Source organism: Drosophila mauritiana, chromosome 3L, assembly GCF_004382145.1.
Source record: "Drosophila mauritiana strain mau12 chromosome 3L, ASM438214v1, whole genome shotgun sequence".
NCBI classification, from domain to species: domain Eukaryota; kingdom Metazoa; phylum Arthropoda; class Insecta; order Diptera; family Drosophilidae; genus Drosophila; species Drosophila mauritiana.
This window is the reverse complement of record NC_046669.1, coordinates 25,740,086-25,752,911: the sequence shown is the minus strand read 5'-3', so window position 1 is coordinate 25,752,911 and position 12,826 is coordinate 25,740,086. Positions and strand designations below refer to the sequence as shown.

General features: G+C 37.3%; 1 protein-coding gene across 1 annotated transcript in view; it reads left to right on the top strand.

Moving 5' to 3' along the window:
* The window catches only part of LOC117141917 (unconventional myosin-VIIa), a 606,161-nt gene that overhangs the window by 191,997 nt on the left and 401,338 nt on the right, over positions 1 to 12,826 (top strand). The window contains exon 7 of the mRNA XM_033305646.1: positions 10,472 to 10,714. Within this exon, the coding sequence (XP_033161537.1) occupies positions 10,472 to 10,714 (243 nt within the window). The remainder of the gene's footprint in view (positions 1 to 10,471; positions 10,715 to 12,826) is intronic.

Genomic DNA, 12,826 nt, shown 5'->3' with positions numbered 1-12,826 from the left:
TGGCAAAGTGTCAGGAATTAGAGTTTAACAACTTAAGAGCTCAATTTGCAAATAGGTATGATGGATTTAGGAATGAAAATAAAAATCAAGGAAACAACCTTAGATTTGCCTCTAGACAGAATAATAATACACCAAATAGAATAAATAATAATTGGCCGCAAAACGGGAACTTGGGAGCAAATAACAATTGGAATTTTAATAATAATTCGAAAGTTTAACCACCACCAGAACCTATGGAAGTAGACAGCTCAATAAGAGTTCAAAATCGTCCGTATAAAAATTATAATCGTCCTAGGAATACAGCCAGTGGAATTATAATAATAACCGACACAATTTTAATAATAATTTCCAAAGAAATAATTATAACCAATACCCAGCGCAAAAACACAACACAAGGGCAGGTCATGTAAATCAGTCCGAAACACACCCCCCGATAAAACGGGAATCAACGGGAACAGTCAACCAGCCAGCTCATAAAACAATGAGAGTAAATAATATCAACGAGGGCCATTTTTTAGATCAGCACCCTATATACCCTATTATCCCTATTATCCCACCCTATACTATCATTTGATAAATATATTTGGGATACAACATTTATTCTATGAAATTCTTTCTAAAAGAACAAATTATAAGACCAAGTAGAATTCACCAGCCTTAGTAGTGCCCAAAAAGGGTCAAAACGATGATGGAACTATAAAACATCGACTAGTTATTGACTATAAAAAATTAAGCGAAAGCACAATACCTGATGATACCCGATGCAAGATCCGTCTGTAATATTATCTAACTTAGGGAAGTCAAAATATTTCTGAACAATTTATCTGGAATCAGGATTCCACCAAATTTTAATGAAAAATTTAGATATTGAAAAAACAGCTTTTTCTATAAATAACGGAAAATTTGAATTCTTACGTATGCATTTGGGTTAACAAACGCCCCTAGAATATTTCAAAGAGCAATGGATGACATATTGAGAGAACAAGTCGGAAAAACTTGTCATGTTTATATGGATGATATAATAATCTTTTCTAATACAATTGAACAACATTACACAGATTTAATTCAAATAATAAATATTTTACAACAAGCAAATATGAAACAATGTAATTAAAACAGATCCTGAGAAAATCTCCACAATTATGAAGTATCCGATCCCACAAAACATTAGAGAGCTTCGAAGTTTTCTAGGCCTCACCGGCTATTACCGTAAATTGGTCCGAAATTATGCAAAAATTGTCAAACCTCTAACCAAATACCTAGGAGGAGATAATGGAAAAATTTCTAGGAGAATGTCTACAAAAATTACAATACAGTTAGACGACCCAGCTGTTAAAGCTTTTAAAGAACTTAAAGATAATTTAATAGCACAAGTGGAATTAGTTCAACCAGATTATAACAAAAAATTCACTTTAACAACAGACGCATCAGATGTACCTATCGGAGCAGTTTTATCACAGGATAATAAACCAATTACTTTCATATCCACAACTCTAAATAAAACCAAACAACTTTATGCCACAAATAAAAAGGAATTGTTGGCAATAGTTTGGGCTCTTAAAAATCTCAGGAATTACTTATATGGTGTAATTGGTATAGAAATACAAACAGACCATCAATCTTTATCTTTCACAATCTCAGATAAAAACCCGAACGTAGAAATGAAAAGATGGTACTCCTTTATAGAAAGTTTCACCCCGAAAATAATATATAAACCCGGAACAACTAATGTCGTAGCCGACGCATTATCTCGAATAAAAATAAATAATATTACTAACAGCGACTTAGAACAATCAAACTCAGATCAAAATACACAGCATTCTGCCGAAAGTAGTTTTGAAAATGTAATACAAGAGACCCGAAAACTGTTAAATCAGTTTCAACAACAACTGTTATTAACAAAGGGGAGGTATACAATACATGAGTCATTGAATGTTTTTGATAAGACACGAAATATAATTGAATATGATAGGCCAGAAAACTTAATAGAAATATTAAGGGAGTATCTAAAACCAAACATAACGGTAGGAATTCATTGCACTTTAGACGATCAATTATCTTTAAAAAATAACTTTACCAACAAATTTCTTTATACTAAAATATTTCCACTAGACGTGGAAAATAATAAAGATAAAGCTAATATAATAGAAGAGACACACAGCCGTGCTCACAGAGGACTAGACGAAAATTATAAACAAATCAATAGATTATTTTATTGGCCAAATTTATATATAAATTAAAGGAATATATAAAAAACGACGAAAATAAATACAACCGGCATCCTATTAAAATCCCTATTGGGGAAGCTCCTATTCCAACTAAAGAAGGAGAGAATTTACACATCGACATTTTTTACGCGCAAAGTCTTATTTTCTTAACCTGTATTGACGCATATTCAAAATTCCTGGTTGTAAAAGAAATTCAAAATAAACTAAACATCGAGAATAAAGTAATGGAATTACTCCAACATTTTCCCCACGCCAAAGTAATTATGACTGATAATGAACCGAGCTTCACCTCTGCTCAATTTAAATCCTTTGCACAAAGATGTGGTTTAACTCTACATTTCGCCGACCCCAGACACAGTACCTCGAACGGACAAGTAGAAAGGGCACATTCAACATTAACAGAATTAGCTCGATGTATAAAGGAAGAATTTAATCTCACTGACTATTCTGAAATAATTATTAGAGCCGCAAAAGAATTCAATCAAAGCATTCATTCTACAACAAACCAATAACCTTTTGATATTCTTTAAATTAAAATTGATCACAAAAACATTTGAAGAATTCGAAAGAACAAACTAGAAAAAATGTTAGTAACACACAATGAAGGTCGTAAAGAAAAATAATATTACGTAGGGCAAGTTGTTTATGAGAAGAAACACGGAGAAAGAACTAAGCTAAAAACTAGATACAAAAAACAGTTTGTTAAGGAAAACTTACCTAACAAAGTTATAATAAATAGTAGAAACAGGACTATTCACAAAGACAACATTAAGTTTTAACAAATACCATATTTTTTTTATTAAATTACGGAAAATGCATTTCGTATTACTTTTAATAACATTCGTAATGATAACCACTTCAGAAATAATTGATTACTCCAATCACGAATTTTTCCTGTTCAAAGACAAAAAGGATGTCCTTACCTATAAATCATATGCTGACTTATACCACGTAACTAACTTAAGTTTTTATAAAGAAATAATCAATCTAGAATCAGGATATGTAAGAAAAGATAAAAATACACGGACACAATGGGAAATTACTTACGAAACACAGATAATAGAATTAATTTTGTCACAACTGATACCAACTAGATCAAAAAGGGGAATAAATGAGTTAGGCACTGTTTGGAAATGGTTAGCTGGAACTCCGGATCACGATAATTTCATTAAAATACAGAATAAAATAAATGACTTAATTGAAAACAATAACCAACAATTTATTATTAATTCCAAATTGTTTAAAGAGATAAAATCACTTTCCGATCATTTTAAAAACATTTTTATTGATCAAGAATTGCCATTACGAAAACATCGCTTACGTTTATTAACATTTGACTTACAAAACATTATTGATACTATCACACTGGCCAAAATTGATTTATTCAACACAAAAATTTTAAATAATGAAGACATTAAAGAAATATTAGATCACGAACAACAGCATGAAATTATTGCAGACATAAAGGTCATCTCCATATTCAAAATTGTATTGTATGTATTGTAATGATGGAAAATTACTTATAAGTAATCAGGTCGCAAAATGCGAAAATACCTTTTATGAAATATCTAATTTTAAGAACGAACTTTTTAACAACTATTGTATTAAAGGTAAAGATAAGACTTGTTTTACCCGCTTACTAAATGGAGAAAAATCAATTTGCACTAAAATTCTAGAAAAAAATAAGAATATAGATATCATTCAAGAAGGCCCCATTCTAATAAATGGAAATAATATTGTGAACGATTATCATTTAAACGTGTAATAGTAGTAGTAGTAATTGTATATAAGAATAGTAGTATAAGCCCTATTGCAATATTAGAATGTAAAAACTAATTATAAGACTCGCGAATGTAAATAGTATATACATACGTGCTGAATAAATGTAGAGTCAGTCGTCGTTGAACTGTCACGGAGCGCACACTAAAAACGGGTCATACTTAATAACATTCAACGACACTACTTCAATAAATAATATTTCATACACCAATTTAGAAAACAAAATACTTGAGTACATAACTACCAACAACTTTAAAAACCTGGAAATATCAGATTATATAAAATCCAACAATTCAGAACATCCCATTTATTGAAATTTACAATTGGAAAATTTCAATTTTATTTATATTATTATTTTAAACATTTTGTATTTCTTTACTATATTAATAATAAAATTCAGATATTATATATTTGTAACCAAATAAAAACGGCCAGAACTATAATGACCAAATAATAAGGTAGAATTTTTAACAGAATTAAATGAGCGTTTAAACGAAATTAATAATGAAGGCAGATATTTCAGATATTGTGCTAGAAGACGCTCTCTCGCTCTCGAACTAAAATTCGAGAGAGCCTGGAGCCACTTCTAGAGCCACGGCGAAAAAATCGTGTGCCAAAAAATCGTATGGCGTTACGCATCTTGTTATTCTAGTGTCTTTGGTTGTGGTGTGCAACTTGTCTGCTTCTACCAGTTGATCAAATTTTAAATGCGTTCATCTCCCAGGCTTACGCTGTGACTTATAATCCAAAGGTGAAATCACAGAATATTGACTCCTCTGAACCAGACCCAGGAAAGGCTTCTGTCCAGAACGTTTTATTTATAGACATTAAACAGGATATTAATAACCGAGAAGCTCTACAAATATATAAAGTTGGCCGTCAAAGAGTCAGATTAGAACTGTTTGGCTTTGATCATACTATTGCACCAAGGACCCCAAATGTAGTAGATGCAGTTTGCCTCATTGGACTGGTTCCAGTCAATTCTGGAGTGCGTTTGGCATGCAAAACACGAGACAACTCATAAGGGCTGCAGAATATACGTCCAGAGGCTCAAAAGCCGCAAAACTGGAATCAACACTACTCCAATGGCCCGCGTAGAATACTCACAGCCCATTAGCAGCAACAAGCAACCAGTCATTCCAACCCCAACCGTGCGGCAGGGCATATCGTATGCAGATGCGTCTAGACCTGAACAACAGAGCACACGACCCGACGGACAATACTCCCAACAGCAGTGAAGTTCTGTCTCAAATGCAAGATACCAGACTATTCGAGATACTGATCTTCCTGTAACAAACGCAAGCCAACCTCAACATTCTAACAAATCATCATCTCAATGCAGCTGTCCATTGCTGGTCTCCAAAAAACCATCGCTGAGCTACTTGAGGAGATCAAAGAACTCAGATGTTTTAAGTCGCTGACGCAGCGCAATTAATGGCTTGTATACTACGCCTCGGAACCTGGAAAGCTCGTAGCATTATCCCCAATGCTAATGAGCTTAAGGTGTTTTTTAGCACACACGAAATTGATGTTATGCTTATCTCAGAGGCATTCCTACACGCCGGATCCTACCTCGATATGATGGGTTACAGCTGCTATCGAGCAGATCACCCAGGTGGTCGCCCCGGAGGAGAAGCTTGTATTCTAATCAGGCAGGGATTATCTATCACCTGCATTCGGTCATCACCTACAAATGGCAAAGGTAAGTATTTCCACTAATTTGGGCGAAAGTGCGGTGTCAGCTGTGTATCTTCCTCCAGGCCTGCCTTGGAATTCCTCTGAGGTTGATAATCTCATTGGTCAACATCTACAATAGTTTTTCATTGTAGGTGATTTTAACGCTAAGCATCGTCTCTGGGAATAAGTGCGAATGCAAGAGACTTCATGATGTTATTTCCGGCAGCTCAACTCAAGTTCTGGCTACAAGCAGACCCACTCCCTTCCCGTATGACACGAGGGATGTACCTTCATGTATTGACTTAATCTTGTAAAAAGTTATAGCTAGCAGTCTCCTATCAGTACGCGAAGAGTATGACCTATCTAAATACAGTAGGCGATATCGAGAAAGCGGTTAAAACCTTTAATAAGAAGATTAAAGATGAAGCCCAAATTGCAGTTTCTGGCGGCGCAGTTCACCCACGTGCGTAGCAGCATCGCTCTCTCTTCGGAAGCAGTAGAACTCTTAACTCTCAATAAACGTCTCCCGCGTGAGTTCATTAGGACCAATGACTCAACAATTGACAATTGACAGACTGTACTAAAGGATATCAAATAAGGTGAGAAAAATAAAAAAAAGGTACTGCCGATGAAAACTCATATCAGTACGCGAAGAGTATGACCTATCTAAATACAGTAGACGATATCGAGAAAGCGGTTAAAACCTTTAATAAGAAGATTAAAGATGAAGCCCAAATTGCAGTTTCTGGCGGCGCAGTTCACCCACGTGCGTAGCAGCATCGCTCTCTCTTCGGAAGCAGTAGAACTCTTAACTCTCAATAAACGTCTCCCGCGTGAGTTCATTAGGACCAATGACTCAACAATTGACAATTGACAGACTGTACTAAAGGATATCAAATAAGGTGAGAAAAATAAAAAAAAGGTTCTGCCGATGAAAACTCAAAATTCGCGCTCTGGAAGCTCAGGAAGAGATTCCAGAGGACAGTTGGAGATGGCTCTTCCTGTAAAGTCTATTAAGCTCACGAAATTGAAAGATGATATCAAATCCCTTCGCAACAACAAGGCTCCTGGTGAGGATTACATCGACAACCGCTCCATTAAGCTGATGCCCCATAGAGCTTTGTTATTCCTTGTACTGATTTACGACTCTGTTCTTCGACAGGGACACTTCCCAGGCGTCTACAGGGAGAAGACGAATATCGTTATACTCCATAAAAGTGGGAAGCCAGCAGAGGAATTGGACTTCTATCGCCCAATAAGCCCACTTCCATCATTTTGCAAATTACTTGAGAGGTGCATCCTGAAAGATTGCTCGAGTCACGAGAGGTCCAGAAAGCTATCCCAAAGTTTCAGTTTGGTTTTAAACTCAGGCATGGCACACCTGAGCAGGTAAACTGCATAGTGAACATTGTTCTGGAGGGTTTCCATGAAAAGGAGTACGTAGTTGGAGCTTATCTAGACATCCAGCAGGCTTTCGAAAGAGTGTGGTATGAGGGACTTCTGCACAAGCTCAAAAGCCTACTAAATCCTCAGCTCCTTTTGATAATAAAAAGCTTCCCTCACGAGCGCTCCTTTAAAGTTGTACAAGACGGGCTGCAGTCAGTCCGGAAAAGTGTGTTTCCGTGACGTACACCCTAAGAAAAAGGCACATCACCAGGTGTGTTTCAGCATGGAGAGCTCCTCACACAATCGAACGCCCATAAATACCTCAGTGTCTCTCTTACGTTTCAACGCCATGTAACGGATGTAACTCGGCGGCAGTCGCAAATCTTGCATAAACTATTAGGAGCGGCTTGATACATCCACACCAAAGACATTGAAAAAGAGCTGAAATTACCAAGGACTGGCGATGTCATACACAATCATGCAACCGCGTACGTAAATAAATTGGGAAACCACCCGAACCAGTTGACTCGAAAACTCCTGACGGGGAGACGTGTAATGGGACTGAGGGCGGGAAGGAGGCTCCACCATATTAATTAATTGCTTAAATTTAAATAGTAACAGTTGTCTACAAAATAAAATAAAAAATCTACCTTGTCTTAAGTACCGGGCACGCTTTGGCAAAATATCAAGAATCACCCAGGAATTTCCGGACTCGTACGGTAAGGGGCCAAATAGATGAAACCTTTATATAAATGGAAAAAAGTCGCAGCACTGTAACTTCTCAATGAGAGGACAGATCCTTCCTAGGGTTTGATTCATGACGTCGATATCCCATAATCTTCTTAAGTGCAGTACCTGGCTTTGATCCTGAACAAAATACTTACCTGGAAACAGCACATAACGCAAATAGCAGCAAAATGTCATGCTAAGCTTAAGAAGCTCAGCTCAGCTGACCATAACAACACTACTATGAAAAAAAACGTAATAGCTAATAAACGTATGCGACTAAAACCTTTTGCTCACAATATTCAATAACCACACTATTCTACTATTAGTATTTTTGTAACTCATTTTAATTTGGTGACTTATGTTTAACTCGTAAAAGCAAAAATTTGGTAAAACCGCGGAGACAACAGCATCCAGACTCAAACAACATTGAAAGTACGATAAAATGCACAAACTGTACCGAGGAACAAATCTTAAAAAAGTGCTTTTAATAATAAGCTAATCTCCCTAAAATTCCTCGTACCATGCGCAAATCCTTCTCATCAACACCTTTAAACATACTCAAACATGCTCAAAGCATGAAAGTCACAATAATAATGCAAAATAAACCAAATGAAGCCAGGGAACTCGAGTTCCCAAACTTACGCTACCCAACTTCAGCACTAAACTATTTCAATATTAAATATGGAAATATTTGCATCATTCAAATCATTCTCCCAGAAACAATTCCAAATTAAATGTACATTTACCCTAACCACAAATAAACAACCTCCTTTTCCGAAGATAACTCACAAAAATTTGTTCCAAGTGACACAAATAGTTGACATCCTTACTGGGGATCCCCTAAAACCAACTAAAAATTAAACACCTTCGTAAAGTTTTTTTTATCGCTCAGACTATAATCTTCCAAGCGAGAAGTCTCGACCCTCATATATAGATATTTTTCTTGTCTCTGCTGAAATAGCCGCGGAAACGTCTTTGTATTCTTATTATCTAATTTTCTTTAGTACTCCCTCTACTCTAGTACTTTAGATGACTAACAAAAATGGGAAAAAATGTCAACACATTTTTCAAAAGAAAAAACTACATTGCTATCTTTTAGTGATGGGTTTTAACGAGGAATTTTCCGGATCTAGAGCAATTAGTAGCTTTTTGTTAAAAAAAACTGGCGTCCACCCCTTTAACTGCAGTAGAAATTCAGTAATTTATATAATCCATAATTCATATAATATAATGATTTATATAATGACTTACGAAGCCAATCAGAAAGGTTCTTTAACTATGCGCGGATGTATTCTTCGACTTTTGATTATATTTTAAATAATATGAGTAGTCGTTTGACAAAGAATTGGCCAAACAAAACAAAAAACGTGTGTTTTGTAAATAAACGGTAATTAAAGCACAGAATACAACAAAACAATCTGAGCGAGTTGAAGCGATACAGCAGGATGCAAACTGCTCTCTAGCTTTATTGCTTGAGCTCGCAACTCCCTTCGGTCTCACTCTGACATCTTTGGAGCGATTGCACTTTAAAATGCATGCAGTTTTTTAACTTCGATTCGCTTCTCGCGCGTAATTTGCCGTCAGCCTTATACAGCCTTATATCTGTCCATGTCCGTCTCTCCGTATGAACGTCGAGATATCAAGAACTATAAAAGCTAGAAGGTTAAGTTTATGCATTCGGATTCTAGAGACAAAAACGCAGACCCATGTTGCCACGCCCACTCTTACGCCCACAATCAGCACAAAACTGCCACGCCCACATTTTTTTTTAAATTGTCTACCGCCCTAAAGCCGCCAAGCCGGTCACGCTCAAAATTGTGAACAATTTTTAAATTTCACATTTTATTCCCCAACATCTATCTATAGATATTGATTAATTTAATTTTCACAGAAAATTTATGAAATTTCGCATTCGCATTCATACTAGCTGAGTAACGGGTATCTGATTTCTCCTGTCTCATTCTTAGCTTCTTAGCACTCCATTATTCTAGATTCGTTGAAAAGTATATATATATACATGTTCTTGATCAGGATCAATAACGAAGTCCATCTTAGCGTCCGTTTGTCCGTCCGTATGGACTTCTAGTTCTCTGAAACTATAAAAGCTAGAAAGTTGAGATTAAATTTGATGACCCATGTTACCTACAAGCCCGCCGAACCTGTCAGGCCCAATTTTTTTTTTAATGTTTTTATATTTCTTAATTTTTCTATTAGTCTTAATTGATTTGTCAAATAAACTTTTTGCCACGCTCACAACAGATATTGCCTAGATGCACACGGATGTCAGTGCGATTGCTTTAGCAGAACTATAGCTGGAACAAGTAATGGAACAGCTGAATCCAACTGCGTTTTACTGCCAAAATACATATAAATCAAAAGGAAGCTATCACATCTACGACTTTGAGATTCTCGACGTCGCACGGCGCGAATACAGGTTGACTTAAATCAGTAGGAATCGTAATTTTTATGAAAACGACATATTGTTTTCATGTTTAACTTCATATTTGATTACATTTTGCATTTCCTCGGTGAACACAAATCTAATGAGCGTCATGTGGTGATGTTCCCTAAAATTAATATTATTTAATATTATTTTTCTCGAAATATTTGTGTGTTTTACCAGAAATAATTATATATTTAATACATCTCTTAATGAATTCATTTATTTATAGGCTTTGGAAAATCGACATGCTTTGGCAAAAGCATTGTACTCAAAAACGTTTACATGGCTGGTTTCGAAAATAAATAACTGTACAAATCCAGGACAAGATGACGCTAAATTTCTTGGAGTTCTCGATATATTTGGATTTGAAAATTTTTCTCATAACTCATTTGAGCAACTATGCATTAACTATACCAACGAAAAGCTTCATAAGTTTTTTAACCATTATGTTTTCGCCTTAGAGCAATCAATCGTAAGTAAAAATTTATATATATCTAAACCAAGCAATACGATAAAATAAAAATGTTAAGATTAATAATTGTTCCTGAGAATGAACCCGGAGATAAACTACTCCAAACTAAAGCCGTCAAGTTCATTGTTATGAGCAAGTAATGTCACCAATACTCGTCTGCAATCGGTTTGATGCTTGCTAAGGAGTGCACGGTTGATTTTTTAAATATTTTTTGCCATTCTGATGGAAATTAGCATGTAATCGAAATATTTTATATTCTACCTTCTACCTGTTCTGCCCTATTACTGTACGAGTCACGGTGTTAAACCCGGTAAACCGAAGTTCAGTACCATTGGTCTATGAAAGGGTACAAGGGACATCAACAGTGGCAGTGCGCAAGATAACATGAGGCAGTATTACTCGAAGAACCCTAAGATGCAGGTAGAAATCAACGCCAAAGTCGACGAGCTATTACAAAAAGGACGCATCGAGCCGTCTAGACGCCCGTACAGCTCACCGTGAAACCGTGGTGAAAAAGAAAACAGGGCAGATAAACGCAAGGTCTGTGAAGGACGCGTACCCGATGTCGATGATAAACTACATCCTGGACCAGTTACATAACAGTCTGGACTTGAAGGATGGTTTCTGACTGATTCCTTTGGAAGCAGGGAGTCGGCAGTATACGGCATTTACGGCGACAGGAAAGGGCCAGTTTCAATGGAAAGTGATGCCATTCGGACTGCACTCCGCGTCGGCATCGTTTCAACGATCATTGGACCAAGTAGTAGGGCCCGAAATGATATACTTGGGACACCGCGTGATAGATCAAAGTATTGGGACGGATCCGGAGAAAGTTGCGGCAATAGCACATATGAAACCTCCAGAGAACGTGAAGGAGCTGAGACAGCATTAGGGTGTGGGGTCGTGGTATAGACGTTTCGTACACGATTTTAAAACGCGAGTACAGCCCGTAAATGCTCTCCTGAAGAAGCAGGCAAAGTAGGAGTGAACGGACGCCGACCAAGATGGATTCGAGGCCTTTTGTAAAATGTTTATTTATTTTATGTAATTTGTGTTTAGTTTAAAAGAATATTAGAGCTTCTGCTCTGTTCGAGGTTCTTTATATTAAAGCCCAAAGTGTGCTGAGGCTGTATTCAGCTAACCGGCACATACATTGCTTATATCTATGTATTCTTACTTACATTTATACATATGTATGCAGAAGGCATTGACCACTTGAGCTGCAAAGTACATGCTCAGCATTCCCACGCTCCGCGATCGTCTTATGTATAAGCGTTAGATCGTATTACTTGGGCGCTGGAGTGCTTACGTAGTTCTTGGTGATCTTTTGGGTATTTGTATATTTATATTTATTATGACAAAGTGTCACAATGTATTGACGCTAAGTTATACCCAATCATTTATTGTATTGGTAGGGTAGATTAGTCCAATATGCTACAATTTAAGCCCAGGCTGGTCGCCGACCAGAGAACCCGCAGCAGTCATAGATAAGCGAGAGGGGGTGACGGGCCGGCAAACGGGCCCCCGGGGCGCTCTGGACTAGGGACAGCCACCCCAGAGCATGATAGTACATACATACATAGGTAGAGCAAAAAACGAAAGAGAGAGGTGAGCCAATATTGCGGAATTTACGATAAAAACCGCAACACTTACCATCATTAGGCTGCAACACCGAAAACGCCACTCGCCGATATCGATCACACGATCGTGGTGAGTTTCTGCGGAGTTGCCAGTCACGAAAGATCATGAACTTCAGAACGGAAGGCGTGAAGTTCAAATACCGAGCTGGTGAAGAGAAGCAGACGGCAGCAGAAGATGGAAGTTGGAGAAGGGCGCAAGGGTCGAGGTGCCGGGTCGAGACGCCAAACGACAGGGTCAACTAGGGTGAGACCGCCGGGCTGATATCAAGGAGGCGCAAGTCGACGAGATGTGTTCGGAGCGGTGTGTGATAAGGATCGAGATGCCACGTAAAGACTATAGTCAGGTCTACTAGGCTGAGACGCCAAGGCCGAGATCAGGAAGGTGAGATCCGATGTAGGATGGACAAGGGCGCGCGGATGTTCCAGACAACAAGTCGAGATGCTGAACGACGGGGCCTACTTTGCTGAGACT